Source organism: Hemiscyllium ocellatum, chromosome 13 (assembly GCF_020745735.1).
Source record: "Hemiscyllium ocellatum isolate sHemOce1 chromosome 13, sHemOce1.pat.X.cur, whole genome shotgun sequence".
NCBI lineage: Eukaryota > Metazoa > Chordata > Chondrichthyes > Orectolobiformes > Hemiscylliidae > Hemiscyllium > Hemiscyllium ocellatum.
Genome location: NC_083413.1, coordinates 74,432,364 through 74,449,394, shown reverse-complemented (window position 1 = coordinate 74,449,394; position 17,031 = coordinate 74,432,364). Strand labels below are relative to the sequence as shown.

The window sequence follows — 17,031 nt, the reverse complement described above, 5'->3', positions numbered from 1 at the left end:
AGGGGTCTCTCTGTTCTTCCCAGCAAAATGTACTATCTCGCATTTATCTGTGTTGAACTTCATTTGCCAACTGTTTGCACAATGCACAAGTTTCCTGGTGTCACAGAGCTCCTCTGTAATAATAATTCTCCCCTAATTTGGTGTCATCCACAAATTTAGACACAGTGCTTATAATTTCTAAATCCAAATCGTTAAGGCAAATTGTAAGCAACAGGCCCTTGTGGAACACCAGTTTCCAGTCTTCATTTCCCTGGCTACTTTTAACTTCGAACGCTACGGCCGCATTCTTTTCGTTTTGGAAATCTGAAAGAATGGTTGTTTTTCCTTGTTTTTTTTGTTTTGCAATTGGCGACAGCTTACTTTGCAGAAGCGATTCCATTTCCTCGTGTTTGAGTCCAGACAATACTGACAACTGCCTAACAGCTCATTGTGTCTGTGGAGAGGGAGAGCGAGGGAAACAGGTTTACCTGCCAGCCCACAGGCTCCCTGGGAATTGTAGTCTTTTTTGTCCAGCTCCAGCCGGACACGGAAAAGTCGGGGGCGGTACTCATTGTGGAAAACTACAACTCCCAGCCTGAGCTTGCTGATGCAATCTGAAGGTGCTGATGTTGGTGCCCTTTGTTCAGAGTGAGAGTGAGAGGAGGGAATGGGAGAGGGGTATTGATTTATAAGTGGCTGTGACATTGGAAACGGCAGTAAATTGTGCCAACACCAAACAGAGAGCAAGTGGGGAAAACAAAACCATACAGAGTGGAACCATCTGTGAGCAAAGAGGATTTACATTTCCGTTAAATCAATAGCTAAGCACCAGGAAATTCAAGAGGAAATTTATCAGACTCTGCTGGGGACAGAACATCGTTTCTTTAAACTCGGTAAGGAAAGAATATTATTTACAGATTTACGCCTGATATCTACAAGTGAGTGAACTGTTACAATACATGTTGCAAAACGGGTGTTTTGAGTCATAAAAGGGAGAGGATAGTTGGTGATTGCAGAGATAAAGATGGATTTTTTTTCTCTCTCTCTTTCTCTGTAATGCATAAAAACTCGATTCTCACAAAAAAAAGAGGAACAGACGTGAATTGTTTAACAGTTTGCCGGATCTTCGAAGTTGGAATGTTAATCCTGTTTGGATTGATTCCCGGTGAGAAAGAGAGAGAATAACCTCTGGTTCTTAAAACCTGGAAGATGCCTGTCCTGGTAACTGCTTGGACGTGTCACTGGAAGTGAGGGTTGAGAGCGGAGCATATTGTTTATCTGTCTACATTCTGGCAGGAAAGACATAGGACAGACAGTAAAGATGGTGCTAACGCCGAATGTTTATTGTCGCTTCCATGTGATCGGGTGCGTTTGTTTACATTGTGTGGAAGAACACTTTAAATAGAATAACACAAACGCCGGGGTGGATTAAACCATGCGGGAGGGGCTAGCACCCAGGAGCACAGTTCTTCACTCAATAATCCGTCTCATTTTTTTTATTTTGAAAGTATCAGTAGGTTTATGAACGCGATCGTTTTTAAAAACAATAACAAAGCGAATGCAGCCGGTGGCGTTCCGGCTGTGATCAAGAGAGGGCGCGTCGTCTCTGCTGCAACTTACATTGCCGCTTGTTTACCAGCTGACTCTGAGTTTCCAGGCGGATGTGATGGTTTTTTTTTGTGTTTGCATATCTTTTGCTGACGAGAGTTCTCCCAAACAGCTGATGCCTTGTTGCAGCCTGGTATCAGCTGAGCCTTGAGTTCATATGTCCCAGGAACACTACAGATCCTTGGCGAATCTCTCGCAGCCTCTCAAAACCGGCTTAGGTTTTGTTGTGAGGATCATTTTGTTGCGAGGGCTGTCAGTGTTGAAGGACATAAAAAAAGGAAATGCGTTCCTATTTTTGCCCCTCACCGAGAACCAAACACTGAGTTGCAATGGGGTGACAGTAACCCTGAAAGTCAGGGAGGTGTACTGTCCAGGTTTCCCCATCGTTCTCCTCGCTGACTTAATTCTCAGTGTCGGCGAGATTGACAAATCTTGGGGGTGTGCTAAATGCACAGTGAATGTAAATATGGTGCTCAACATTTTAGGAAGCCGTGCCTGACATGAACACAAACATAACTCTACACAGAACTATGTACATAAAAACCCAAACATAAGCGAAACACCAACAAAATCCCACACATACACCAGCCTTGGAATGACATATCCATGAAATGTTGGACTAATCTTGTCATAAACTTGTTCCTATGTATAATCCATAAAGGAGCCTGTGCAATTATAGTTAAATGCAGTTCTGTTTATGTCATGGTCATGATAGTTCTATGTATGTAGTCATGTTTGTGTGGACTGTGTGTAGCCTGTAAATATGTTTGTGCATGTGTTGTGTGTGTGATCTTATTGATGTTACACTTATGTGTGGGTTTTTAATGTACATAGGTCTGTGTAGAATTGTGTTTGCGTGTCATTCCGTATGTGGTTCTGTATGCAGATATTTTTGTTAGGTCGTAGAATGTGGCCATAGCTGACCAGACCCCCAGCATTTATTGCCCATCCCTAGTTGCCCTGGAGAAGTAGGTGTTGAGCTGCCATCTTGAACTGCTACAGTCCATATGGTGTAGCAACACTCACAACCACATTAGGGAGGGAGTTCTGATATTTTGAGCCCACAACCTTAGGAATGGTGATATGTTTCCAAATCAGAATAGTGAGTAGTTTGGAGGGGGTGGGGGCACTTGCAAGTGGTGGTGTTCCAATGTATCTGCTGGTCTTGCTCTTATCAATGGTGGTATTTGTGTATTTGGAAGGTTTTGTTGAAGAAACCTTGATGAATTTTTGCAGTGCATCTTGTAGATAGTAAACATTGCTGCCACTGCATGCCAGTGGAGAAGGATGTGAATATTAAAAGGGTGCATGTGATGCCAGTCAAGTGGGCTGCTTTGTCCTGGATGGTGTCAAGCTTCTTGAATGTTGTTGGAGCTGCATTTATTCAGGCAAATGGGGAGTATTCCATGCCACTCCTGACTTGTGCCTTATAGATGGTGTACAGGCTTAGATGTAGTTATGTTTGTATAATTGTCTGTAGTTCAGCATGTAGTTAAGTTTACATGTAGTTTAGTGAGTTATCTGAGTGTATATTTTTGTGTATGTATCTGTGTGTGTTTGTGTGGCTTGTGCCTTGTGTAGTTTTGTATACAGTTGTGTGTGTAGTTTTGTGTGTAGTTATGTTTGTGTATAGTTTTGTGTGAATCGTTCTGTGTGTAGTTATATTTGTGCATATATCATCTGATCTGTTCCTGGTTTGATTGATGTTGTGGTTATAATATCAAGTAACTGCATGTCACTAGAAACAAATTAGGGCAACTAAATTACATACTTTTGTACATATCACCATAATTTTAACTGAAACAACAAAAGACTGCCAAACTATACACCGCACCATTGTAGATCCTGGGCTATAAGTCACACCCTAGTAATTAATTTAAGTAAGTGTAAACAAGTATTCTACTGGTTCTTCATTTATTATGGTACATTGTTTGGAAGTTTATTTCCTGTTTCGAAACATCCTTGTTATTTTCCTTTTTCTGGGGACTGATTGCAACAGAATAAACCCCACCTCCAGTACAAATGCATACATTCCTTTTAAATAAAGTAATACTTGTAGGTAACATCCCATAATAGAGTGGAGTAATCCATTAAATAATCATACAGTTTCACAATATAAAAAAGCATAAATGAAGACTGTTTCAATCAATGAAAACAGCTTGGCTGATATTGTTGAACAGCTAAGAGCATCCTGGGTAGAACCAAATCGATAATTGAATTATGGCATGGATTCAATGCGCATAATACAAAGTACACATCAGAAATAGGTGAAGCCACACAGGAATGGCTGCTTGAACCACTGATGCCCCCTCCACGTCCATTTAAAAGGTGATAGCAAGCCCAACGAAGGCGACCGATTGACTTTTAAATTAGTTCTGTGTGTCTGTCTCTTGTCTGCTGCTTGTGCAAAGCCTCTACTTGAAGGCAAACCTATTCCAGTGAAACTAATGACTTCTGTTTTGGAAACTGTAATGGGTCCCCCATGCTGCTACAATGCAGGGTCAGGACTCCCAAGTGTTCCTGCTACTGGAATGAGAGCCTGACCATAAAAACTAAATCAGGATGTTGGACAATGCTGCCCCATAAGGAGAAAGTGAGGATTGCAGATGCTGGAGATCAAAGTTGAAGAGTGTGGTGCTGGAAAAACACAGCCGGTCAGGCAGCATCAAAGGAGCAGGAGAGTCGATTCTCCTGTTCCTTGGGTGCTGCTTGACTGGCTGTGCTTTTCCAGCACAACACTCTTCAACCATAAATCTGTGAGTCATTGTTTGCAGAATATATTAACAGTGAATGGGAACCCAGTTGTGGTTCCCTGGATGTGATGGTCAGATACAGATTCAAGAAGGCAAGCAGCAGCAGCAATCTGCTCAGTTCACTTGTACAGCTGCTATCAAAGGTATAAGGAGGAAAATACACTCATCACAGCGAGGAATGTGCTGTGGTGTTCCAGTGGAGAATCAGTCCAGCACTGTACCCAATGGGCAATCGATATCACTCATACTGAACCTCAATGGAAATCAATCCTTCCCACACTGTGCCCAGCGGGAAATGAGTCCCTTCCACACAGTACCTAATCAAGAATCAATCCTTCCCACAGTGCACTCAATCAGGAATCAGTTCCTCCCAAACTATACCCAATAGGGAATCAGTCCATCCTGCACCTTAACCAATCGGAAATCAGGCCATTTCCACAATCCAATAGAGAGTACTCTCTTGGATTGTACCCAATAGCAGATCAGTCTCTCCCAAATTAATATTCAAGACATGCTTCGGAATTTGCCACTCCTGTAGCCAAGCTGTTCCAGTGCAGTTGCAACATTGGCAGCTACGTGACAATGTGGAAAATTGCCCAGGTGTGTCCAAAACACAGAACAAATGCATCCACCTAATTACCCCATCAGCCTACTCTCAATCATTGTAATGGGATGGAAGGTTTCATCAACAGAACTATCAAACAGCAATAACTTGGTCAGTGATGCCCAGTTTGGGTTCTGCAGGGCTATTACAGCTTTGGTTCAAACCTGGAACAAAAGAGCTGAATTGCAGAGGTGAGGTGAGGTGAGATTGATAGCCGTTGCCATCAAGGTGTAAGGTATTGCACCTGAAAAATTACTATCCTTCTTGTCATTTTAATAATCTTCCTGTCTTGGAATAATTGTTGTTCTTTGTGTAGTGTAAGGTAAACATATGTATTATACTACTCAATTAGTCTTAATAACATTGTCCTTTATACTGGTCTTACTCCCTCTATATTCCTGATCATATTACCCGTGACCCAGGACACAAGAAGTGGAGGAATAATATCCTTATTGTGTAAATATTAACATTAGAGTTTTAATTGAATTTGCCTCTCCTACTCAGACTAATACAGTATTGTCTCATTGCAGTGAGTGGTCAGACGTAGCCATGGTGCTGATTCTGGGACGACGCATTAACAGGGATGATAACCATTTCCGTGACTCACCTCTCAGCAAACGCAAAGTCTTTGAAGTGGACCAAAAGCCCGTGGTGAATCAAGACATTTTTGATTTCTCTTCAGGCCCATCTCATGCTGAGAGCATCCTCGAATTGCTGAATGAGTTCAGAGCCAGTCGTCTCTTCACTGACGTGGTCATCTGTGTGGAGGGCCGTGAGTTTCCTTGCCACCGCGCCATCCTGTCTTCCTGCAGCAGCTACTTCAGGGCCATGTTCTGCAATGACCACCGTGAGAGCCGGGAGATGTTGGTGGAGATCAACGGCATCTTTGCTGATGCCATGGACCAGTTTCTGCAGTATGTCTATACGGGAAAGGTGAGGATCACCACGGACAATGTGCAATACCTGTTTGAGACCTCCAGCCTCTTCCAGATCAACGCCATCCGTGATGCCTGCGCCAAGTTCCTGGAGGAGCAGCTTGACCCCTGCAATTGCCTGGGGATCCAGAAGTTTGCAGACACACACTCCTTGAAGGTGCTGCACTCCAAGTGCAGATGCTTTGGCCTGCAGACGTTCTCCGAGGTTGCCCTGCATGAGGAGTTCCTGGGACTGGAGAAGGATGAGCTCATCGACTATGTCTCCAGTGATGATCTGGTCGTCAGCAAGGAGGAAACGGTGTACGAGTCCGTGATACGTTGGGTATATCATGACATTGACCGCAGGAGGCCCATGTTGAAAGAGCTGCTGACTCATGTCAGGCTTCCCCTACTGCACCCCAATTACTTTGTACAGACGGTGGAGGGGAACCAGCTAATCCAGAGCTCTCCTGAGTGTTACCAACTGCTGCATGAGGCTCGGAGGTACCACGTCCTTGGCAATGAGATGATGTCACCACGGACAAGGCCTCGTAGGTGAGTGGGGGAAGCAAAAGCCTTCTTTGAAAAGTCACTCTGTCCTGCATTTTACTAAACTGATCAGAGACCTAACCATGACAGAAGTATTTGGATTGCCACTTGTTAGGTGAGGGATGACACCTGAACGTACTGGTGGCAGTGGATGGCAGGTGGCAGCACAGAGACCTATGTAGTTAGACCATGTCAGTCCTGGTTATGAATAATAATGTCCACGCTAATCAGGCAACCCTTATTGGCTGGTTGCAATATGGCAAAAGCCTCTTAGGCCTTGGCTCAGAATTGGGCCAGGATTGTTTACAGGATCTCCTAATGGGAATGCCCACATCTTGAACCCTGACTCTTTCAGTCCACATAAGTCACATAAGTTTGACAGGACAGGACTGTCTCTCAAGGCGATAGTTAAAAATCACACAACATCAGATTATAGTCCAACAGGTTTATTTGGAAGCACGAGGTTTCCGACAACTGTTCCTTCATCAAGTAGCTACCTGTTGGACTATAACCTGGTGTTGCGTGATTTTCAAATTTATCCACCTCAGTCCAACACTGGCTCCTCCATATCATTTCAATGAAATGAGGAGCAAGTTTGGTCAATTTAATATCCCTGAAGGTTGATGAGCGTTCTGGTATGGAACAACTTCGACTTGTAGTTGAGATTATAACAAGGTTCGAGATCATGTTCCTCAGTTCTATCTGTTGCCATAGTAACTTTGCCAAAGGACATGACGCCTGGCTCACTATTGGTTCCAAGATGCATCAAAAACCCTTAGATACAGGACAGCAGATGCATAGCCACATTTGACGAGTCAGTGTTTTGTAGTATTTTGCTATCCAATGCCAATACCCACAATGCCTTTCTGTTTTCACCTCCTCTTACCCCACCAACCCCAGGTCCACAGGTTACTCCGAAGTAATTGTGGTGGTGGGAGGCTGTGAGCGAGTGGGAGGCTTCAATCTCCCTTACACCGAATGCTATGACCCAATGACCGGAGAGTGGAAGTCGCTTGCCAAACTCCCAGAATTCACCAAATCTGAGTATGCTGTTTGTGCCCTGAGGAATGATATCCTTGTGTCAGGTAAGAGAACCCATGGACACCGAGATTAAGTGGGTCAGACACTGTCCTTTCACACTCTGGGACTGCCTGGAGGAGTGGGTCAGACACTGTCCTTTCACACACTGGGACCGGCTGGGACAGTGTGTCAGACACTGTCCTTTCACACTCTGGGACTGACTGGGACAGTGGGTCAGGCACTGTCCTTTCACACTCTGGGACTGACTGGGACAGTGGGTCAGACACTGTCCTTTCACACTCTGGGACTGACTGGGACAGTGGGTCAGACACTGGCCTTTCACACTCTGGGACTGACTGGGACAATGGGTCAGACACTGACCTTTCACACTCTGGGACTGGCTTGGTCAGTAGTAAATAGTGTTTTGAGGTTTGATCTTATGAGATGTACCACAACGGAACTTGTGGAGCACATTTTGAATTTAAATCTGTTATCATTAAATAGCTGTTGTCTCCAGCCTCTGTCACCAAAGGTCTTGCGTATCTGATTTTGAATGAATCCATTAACCTGGCAATAATGCCACAAACTGCTATTTCCAAACTTTCAAACCACCTCCAAAAAAAAAGTTCAAATGAAAGATGTGCCAAGTTTGCTGGCAAGATCTATTGATCTCAGCCTGGAAGTTGCAATTTCACAGCACCCAAGGCCCTTTGGTTAGGAAGTTCCAGATTCTGACTACCTTCTAAGTGAGAAAATGCTTCTTTATTTCTCTAAATGACCCAGCTCAAATTTCAAACTTAATGTATTCAGCGATGATAACATGCATTACTTCTCTTGAAAAAAGTCACCTAATATTGCAGTGCATCTTATCATCCAAGGGTTATTCCCAAAACATTTCCTTTTAAATCCCATTGCCTCTTATGATCTGGGAAATTTGGTATTTCTTCCTGTTGCAATCAGACTAAATAGCTTCTCTGTATCTAGCCTTTATAATCAAAAGCAAACTTGGATCACTGCCAGGTGGCAGTTATGAGATCACATTTGATCAATGATCTTGGAGTTCAAATTTTGGAGGAAGTCTTTTGGTGGTTGTCAACAATTAGAAAATCTCAGTCTGTTTTGCATAATAGTTTTTGAGAACTTTGAAGTTACAAACTGTTGAATTTGCCTTGGGGGCCTCTTCTGAGATTGACAAAGGACATAAGCAGTTCACCCTACTGATCACTTCCCAGTCATTGTTTTTATTTTTGTCCAGTTTAACTGACCTTTTCCTCCTTCCTGTTTTCAGACCAACAGCAAATTGCATTCATGTAGTGCTTTTCACGTGGTTAAAACAACTCAAGGTGCATCACAACTGTGTTATTTCAAAATTAATCTGCTGCTGAAGGACACAAGGAAATATTAGACTAGGTGACCACAGTGGTCACTAGGTTTTGAGCAGAGTTTTGAAGGTGGGAAAAAAAGATAGAGAGTCTGAGAGTTGTGGGGAAGGAATTCCACAGCTTAAGCCAGTGGGAGCTGAAGGCAAAGGCAGACATGGTAGATGATGGCTTCAAAAAAAAGATTTACAGTATATATTAGGGAGACTAGAAGGTTTTAGTTATAATGAGAGGCTGGAAGTTTTTTTTAACTTAAAGCGTAAGAAGTTGACCTTGAAGACGTTCATAAAATCATGAGGGGCAGAGATAAGGGGAATAGTCAAGATTGTTTGTTTCCCCAGGGTAGGGAAGTCAAAAACTAGAGGGTATAGGATTAAGGTGAGAGGGGGTAGATTTAAAAGAGATCTGAGGGACAATCTTTTCACACAGAAGGTGGTGCGTGTATGGAGCAAGCTGCCAGAGGAAGCGATAGGGGTGAGTTTATTCAAACATTTAAAAGACATTTTCACAGGTACCTGGATAGGAAAGGTTTACAGGGATGTGGGCCAAACACAGGGAAATGGAATTAGTCCAGTTAAAGAAACCTGGTCAACATGGGTGAGTTGGGCTGAAGGGTCTGTTTCTGTGTTGCATGACTCTGTATCTGGATCTGAACGTCAGAGAGCGTTGGGACTGTAGGCAATGGCCAGGCAATGAGGGGTTTGAAAATAAGGATTAAAAGTTTTTTGGGAGGAGTGGCATGGAGAGGATCCCAACTGGATCTGCCTCCATCTTCTGTAAAACTGTAAGACTCAAATGGCCTATTTCTACTCCTAAGTGAAATATGACACAACACCAAGTTATAGTCCAACAGGTTTATTTGGAAGCACTAGCTTTTGGAGCACTGATCCTTCATCAGGTAGCTGTGGAAGCAGGATCATTACCAGAACCAGTCTGACCCAAGATTGGGATACAGACAGACTGTAACCTCACACCTTTAATGCATCGTCTGAGCTGAGATGTCACTTTTTAAATAAAACCTTAAGTTATCTTGAGAAAGTGACTTAAAAGAAGCTCTGGGATTTGCATATTAATGAACCGAAACGGTTCTGAAAGATGAAAGACTTAACAGCAATCTAGGTTTGTTAATATTATTATCATTTCAGTGGCATGACACTGTGATCTTTTGCTATAAAGTCTGTGTCATATGATCCTGCCTAACTAGCTACCTGATGAAGGAACAGTGCTCCAAAAGCTAGTACTTCCAGATAAACCTATTGGACTATAATCTGGTGTTGTGTGATTTTTAACTTTGTCCACCCCAGTTCAACACCAGCACCTCCACATCATACTCCTAAGTGCACATTCTTCTGTTCTGATTTTCAAATCAAGGCTTTATTTAATCAGGAGCCAATGTAGGTCTTTCACTACAACAGCAATGGCGAACAAGGGTTCAGGCAACAGAAATTTGAATGCTCATATACAAATGGAGGATGGATGGTCAGTCAGCACATTGAAATAGTCATGCCCCAAGGCAACAAAAGTATGGATGAGGGCATATCCATGAGGGCTATCACTGATGAACTGAGGGCTGGGTGGAATCGTTTGAAGCTGTGAAGATAGAATAAAATGGATATGTAATTTGAAGCTCATCTTGGGGTCAAATTAGACACTGAGTTTGCAAACAGTCTAGTTCAACCTAAGACAGTTGCCAGGGAGAGGGATGAGATCAGCGGCTAGGAAACAAAGGTTGTGGCAATGGCTTTGGACTTTACGATATTTGTTGGTGGAAATCTGATGATCCAGCACTGGATGTCAAAAGATGCAACACAACAAGACAGACAATGGATGGGTTCAGAGAGGTGTTAGTGAGATACGGCGGATGGCTACCATTATATGTGTGTGTAGAGCCTGAAGTGTTTTTGGATGCTGTCACCAACGGGGAGCTGTGATAGGGTGAGGGCTAGCATATTTAGCGTAATAAATAAGAGGCGGATAGGAGACATCGTAAGGAAACACCAAAGGTCATGATGCAAAGGAAACTATTGCAGATGATCTTCTGACTACAGCTAAATAGATGAAAGTGGAACTGGGTAGCAGCATTCCCACTCAGTTAGATGAGAAGAGGAGTGGCATTTGAGGAGGATGGTATGGCCAACACTGCAGACAAGTGAGGAGGGATGGGGTGGGATTGATTACCATGGTTGCAGTCACATTGGATGTCCCTTGTCAATTTATTGAGAGCAACTTCTCTGCTATGGCAAGGCAGAAGAGCTGCACAGTGGGCATACCCCTGCCTAATGTCCAGTCCCTAAGAATTAGGCCTAATTGCCTTTATCTGAGGGCACGATCCACCTCTCAAGCTGAGAAGCTGCCAGCAGCATTGGGCTCAGACCCACTCATAGTCTTTGGGTGGCCTCTTAAAAGGCTCAATTGGCAGAGGCATAGGAAGGTAAACCCTGGGTTTTCCTGCTCGGAACCTCATTCTGGTGGAAGTGGGAAGGTGACGTGGGTTTGTTTATACCATCACTCCAGCTACTTAATGGCTCTTGCTGCCTCCAGTGATGGATTGCACTAGATTCTGCTCCACATTCAAGTCAAACCAAGGCCTGGGACAAACAGTCTGAAGATTTTTCCGTGGATTGCAGAAGGGTTCTAAAACTTTTTTCTTGGTTTGCTGGCGTTTGGTGGTGGCCTTTCTCAAGAAGTCTGTACATCTTACTGGCAATACAGCTCAAAATGCAATCCACTTTAAATCTCGACTTGCAACTGGACAAAATTCTTGAATTGTTTCTTAGCAGCTTCTTCACCTTTTCCATGGGTAATGAACAGCAATCCAGATTTCAACTGAATGTACATGTTAAAAATCGGGCAAAGGCCTGTCATTAATTTCAGGTCTGTGGTCTTAGACATAGAATACAGACTCAAAAACAAATTAAAAGTAGTACACGTTCCATGACCAGATGAACCTCAAGCCTGGTGTTTAACTTCTCTCTTTGTTTTGAACAGGTGGCAGAATCAACAGCCGGGATGTGTGGATGTACAACTCCCAGCTGAACATCTGGATGCGAGTGGCCTGTTTAAACAAAGGCAGATGGCGCCACAAGATGGCTGTCCTTCTTGGCAAGGTAACAGGAAACGTAAAATTAACCTGAAGTTCAGACTTTGACAAAGCTAAATACCAAATTAAAAAGGACAAAAGCTTTTCAAACCTGCTGAGTATCTTTATGAAAAGCAATTTAAGAGTTAATTCAAAAGATGTGGTGATTCAAAGAAATTAATGTTGTGGTGAACGATTGAACTTGCTTCTTTTAAAAACAACTCTGAAGTAGTTCCTTTGATGACCTAGCAAAGAGTGCACTGACTAGTGCAGAATACAGCAACTGATTCCACTGTTGGATTTCAGTTTGTGCCTTGTCCCCTCACTATTGTTGTAATCTCCAACAGTGTAACGATCTTCGTTTCCTCCAAGCTTGTTATTTCTCCAGCTTTGGCCTCTTATAGAGCCCCTCTCCTCCAAATATGGGATGGCCATCAGTCGGAGAAAGTGAGGACTGCAGATGCTGGAGATTAGAGTCAAAATGTGTGGTGCTGGAAAAGCACAGCCAGTCAGGCAGCAGCCGAGGAGCAGGAGAGTCTACGTTTCAAGCATAAACTCTTCATTAGGAATGTGGGGTTGGGGCGGGTGGGGGGGGGGGGGGGGGAGGAGTTGGGGGAAGGGATCTGAGAGATAAATGGGGGAGTGGGGCTCAGGGGAAGGTAGCTGGGAATGCGATAGGTAGGTGATGGTTGGGGTGATGGTGATAGCTTAGAGCAAAGCATGGAGCGGAGGGGTGGAAGGAAGATGTACAGGTAGGACAGTTCAAGAGGGCAGTGCAGAGTGGAGGGTAGGATCTGGGATAAGGTTAGGGGAGGGAAATGAGGAAATTGGTGACATCAACATTGATCGCATTTGGTTGGGGGAGTCCCAAGGCAGAAGATGAGGTGTTCTTCCTCTAGGTGTCGGGTGGTTAGGATTTAGCAGTGGACAAGGCTCAAGATCTGCATGTCCTTGGTGAAGTGGGAGGGAGAGTTCAAGTGGTTGGCCACAGGGTGGTGGGGTTATTTGGTGAGTGTGTTCCAGAGATGTCCCTGAAATGTTCTGCAAGTAGATGTCCTGTCTCCCCAATGTAGAGGAGACCACATTGAGAGTCCTCCCCTTCTGCATTCCCTCGCCAAATGCTTCCACTTCCCTTTCATTCCATAAAGCTCACGTTTTGGCCGTGTTTGTGCATCACTCCAAATTCCAGCCCAAGATGATGACGCAGCCCTCCCAGATCGTGTCAACACCTTCTAGACTCGCTTTGAGAAGAATTCGGCGGAGAGGTAACATCTATTCTGCCAAATCCTGATAAACCTATCCCAACAGTCTCTGCATCAGAGGTCAGATCAGTTTTCCTTCATGTGAATCCAAGGAAAGTGATGGGACCAGACGGAGTACCAGGCCGTGCACTCACAGTATGTGTAGATCAACTGGCAAAGGTGTTCTCAGACATCTTCAACCTCTCCTGCAGCAGGCCACTGTGCCTACCTGTTTCAAGAGGGCCAACATCATCCCTGTGCCTAAGAAGGCTCATGCAGCATGTCTCAATGACCACCGCCCAGTGGCCCTAACTTCGGCGGTCGTGAAATGTTTTGAAAGGCTGGTCATGGCATTAATCAACTCCAGCCTCCCCACTATTCTTGACCCAATCCAATTTGCCTATGGTACCAACAGATCCATGTTGGATGCCATATCACTTGCCCTTTGCTCCTCCCCAGAACACCTTGACACCAAGAACAGCTACGTAAGAATCCTACTCATTGACTACAGCCTTCAACACTATTATCCCCTTGAGACTGATTACTAAACTTAGTGATCTTGGACTAAGCCCTACTCTCTGCAACTGGATCCACAGATCACAATCTGTGAAGAATGGGGACAATATGTCATCTTCACTAATACTCAACACTAGAGCCCCCCCAAAGGTGTGTACTCAACCCCCTACTGTATTCACTGTACACCCATGACCACGTTGCCAAATATCAGACTAATGCCATTTACAAGTCAGCTGATGACACCATCATAGTCGGTCAAATCTCAGTTGGCAATGAAACAGAATACAGACAGATGGTGGAAGACCTGGAAAAACAGTGCACTGAGAACAACCTAGCTCTCAATGCCAGCAAAAGCAAAGAACTTCCCAACACATTAACAGCACAGAGGTGGAACGAGTGGAAAGTGTCAAGCCCCTGGAAGTGGTCATCCACAACAAGCTTTCTTGGACTCATTATGTGGACGCACTGGTTGCAAAGGCCCAACAATGTCTCTTCTTCCTCGGGAAGCTGAGAAAATTTGCCACTTTTATAGGTGCGCCATCGAAAGCTTTCTATCTGGATGTATCACTACCTGGTATGACAACTGTACCATTCAAGATCGGAGACGGCTATAGAAGGTGGTGAACTCGGCCCGGACAATCACAAAGGCCAACCTCCCATCTGTAGAATCCATCTTCCAGTCCCGCTCAGTAGGAAAGGCTTCCAGCATTCTCAAAAATCCATTCCACCCTGGCAATGTTTTTCTACAACCTCTATCACTGGGGAGAAGGTACAGAAGCCTGAATACACGCATCAGCCGGTTTCGAAAGAATTTCTACCCTCCTGTTGTTAGAATACTGAGTGACTCACAAACTCTTAACATTCACCTGTACCTTTGTTTTTGTTTTTGCCGCTGTTTACGTATTATTTACTTATCTGTGCTACTTAACTTTGTGATCTGCCTGTATTGCTCGCAAGACAAAACTTTTCACTGTGCCTCGGTACACATAACAATAAATTAAAAGGTATGGAAAGGCAGTGGCATGCTGGTGATGTCACTGAGTCAATAATTTTAGAATATCTGGTTAAAGTCCCACGGACAGAAGTTTGAATCCTACCAGGGCAGGTGGTGAAATTTGAGTTCAATAAAAAGCTGGAATAAAAGCTAGCCACTGTCCATTGTACTTAAAAAAAAATCTAGTTCACTAATCCCCATTAGACAAGAAAATCTTGCCTGGTCTGACCTACATGATCCACAGCAATGTGCTTAACTCTTAAATGTTCTGTAGCTAATTAGAGGTTTCAGCCAGTGACACCCACATTTGTGAATAAGTTTAAACAAGAATTTGGAAGACTGGATACGGGGCCATTCTAGAACTGTTTGATACCTTTGTGACTGTGGCAGTAAATTTGAAAGGTGTATGATGTGCTAGTTGATAATCTATCCGCAGAAAATGAATTGGATTGAATCTATTGTCACGTATACCGAGGCACAGTGAAAAGCTTTGTCTTGTGAGCAATATAGGCAGATCATATAGTTAAGTAGCATCGATAGTAAATAATAGGTAAACAGAGGCAAAAACAAAAGTACAGGTGAATGCTAAGAGTTTGTGGGTCCATTCAGTATTCTAACAACAGTAGGGTAGAAACTGTTGCAAAAATGGCTGGTGCGTATATTTAGGCTTCTGTACCTTCTCCCTGATGTCGAGGTTGTAGAAAAACATTGCCAGGGTGGATGGATCTTTAAGAATGCTGGAGGCCTTTCCTTGACTGCGGGCCTGGTAGATGGATTCTACAGACGGCCTTTGTGATTGTCTGGGCCGAGTTCACCACTCTCTGTAATCATCTCCGATCTTGAAAAGCACAGTTACCATACCAGGTAGTGATACATCCAGACAGTATGCTCTCGATAGTGCACCTATAAAAGCTGGCAAGGAGAACATGTCAGGGAATGATTCCCATGGCATTCCCTATCTAGGTATTGATTAGGAATCACAGAATGAACCAACTACAGGCAACTCTTTGGAATCCTCACTAGTGTCATGGGGGCTGTTAACTGAGAAACGAGTGTGGAATTTCTGTACCTTCCTTCTCGACTGCAGGACACTCCAAAGCCTCTAAGAGACGGAGATTCTTTTCAGGTTTCATTCGTGTTGTAAGAAATGTGACAAGCACAGAACAGCGAGTTGACAGTTTCCATGTTGTATGACTCTCTGACCAGGTCATCTTGTTTTCATGATGTTGCTTGATGGTTAAATATTGGCCAGGGCACTGAGAATGACTCCATGTTCTTCAGTGAAACAGTGCTGTGGGATCCTTCTATGTAAATCTGACATGGCAGACCAGAGCTCGGTTATAATCCAGTAACTTATGGCCTGGCACCAGAAAAATAATAAACATTGCTGTTTGGATAAAGGGCAGTATGAAGGTCGTGATTAGGAATTGCAATTGAAGAAGTTTGGAATTTAAATCTCACCACGCAGATTAAGTATAAATCCAGTAAGGAGAAAGTGAGGACTGCAGATGCTGGAGATCAGAGTCAAGAGCGTAGTGCTAAAAAAGCACAGCAGGTCAGGCAGCATCCGAGGAGCATGGATGTTTTGGGCATAAGCCCTTCATTAGGAATTCCTGATTAAGGGCTTATGCCTGAAACATTGATTCTCCTGCTCCTTGGATGCTGCCTGACCTGCTGCGCTTTTCCAACACCATACTCTTGGCTATAAGTCCAGTATTCCATGGTCTGGCAGCAGGAAAGCTGCTATTTTAAAATTAAAACTGAACTGGTTCACGAATGTCTTCCAATGAAGTGATCTTTCCTCCATTACCTTGTATGGTCTGTATGGAACTTCACTCCTGCGCTGTCTGGTTGACTCTCAAGGTGGCCAGTCTGGACACTCGATTGTAACACAGTTGCTTCAAGGAGGGTCGGCATCACCATTGCCTAGGCGTGTCACCTGCTGTTCACCGACCACTTCAATAGGGGCAGCTTGTGCTGCTGGTAAAACCAATCTCCTGCCTTCAGCCCCAGCTCCTGTTGATTTGATTTGCTTTGTTATTGTCACATGTACCAAAATACAGAGGAAAGTATCATTTTTCTTGTTAACCTGGTGAATCATACCTTACATAAGTACATCAGGGTACATCCTGCTCTCCCGAGACAGTGGGAACTGTAGACAGAGTCTATGGAAGGAATGCTTGCTTTCGTGATGGACTGGGCTGCATTCTCAACGCTCTCTAATTTGTGATTCTTGTTGGGACAATAATATCGATGGGGAGCAAGCAGACATCAAATGGTTAAAACTTGCTGTTGTGAAGCCGGCTGCTGAAGCCAGCCATAAAACAAGCAGCCCTTCCTTCTCTACTGCTCCTCCCTGTTCGGTTAATCTGCTTCCCTGTGTTGGGCCAGTTCA

General features: G+C 44.0%; 2 protein-coding genes across 3 annotated transcripts in view; one reads left to right on the top strand and one right to left on the bottom strand.

The window, feature by feature from the left end:
- klhl6 (kelch-like family member 6) overlaps positions 1-17,031 on the bottom strand; it is a 96,076-nt gene that overhangs the window by 78,690 nt on the left and 355 nt on the right. The window contains exon 1 of one of the 2 annotated variants that reach the window (XM_060834951.1): positions 15,706-15,853. The exons of the other annotated variant lie outside the window; for it this stretch is intronic. The gene's annotated coding sequence lies outside the window, so the exon portion shown is untranslated. Of the gene's footprint in view, positions 1-15,705; positions 15,854-17,031 lie in introns of those variants that run through there. 2 annotated transcript variants of the gene reach the window in all.
- klhl24a (kelch-like family member 24a) overlaps positions 639-17,031 on the top strand; it is a 30,438-nt gene continuing 14,045 nt past the window's right edge. The window contains exons 1-4 of the mRNA XM_060834952.1: positions 639-872; positions 5,475-6,413; positions 7,308-7,492; positions 11,795-11,913. Of these exons, the coding sequence (XP_060690935.1) occupies positions 5,494-6,413; positions 7,308-7,492; positions 11,795-11,913 (1,224 nt within the window). The 5' untranslated portion in view covers positions 639-872; positions 5,475-5,493. The remainder of the gene's footprint in view (positions 873-5,474; positions 6,414-7,307; positions 7,493-11,794; positions 11,914-17,031) is intronic.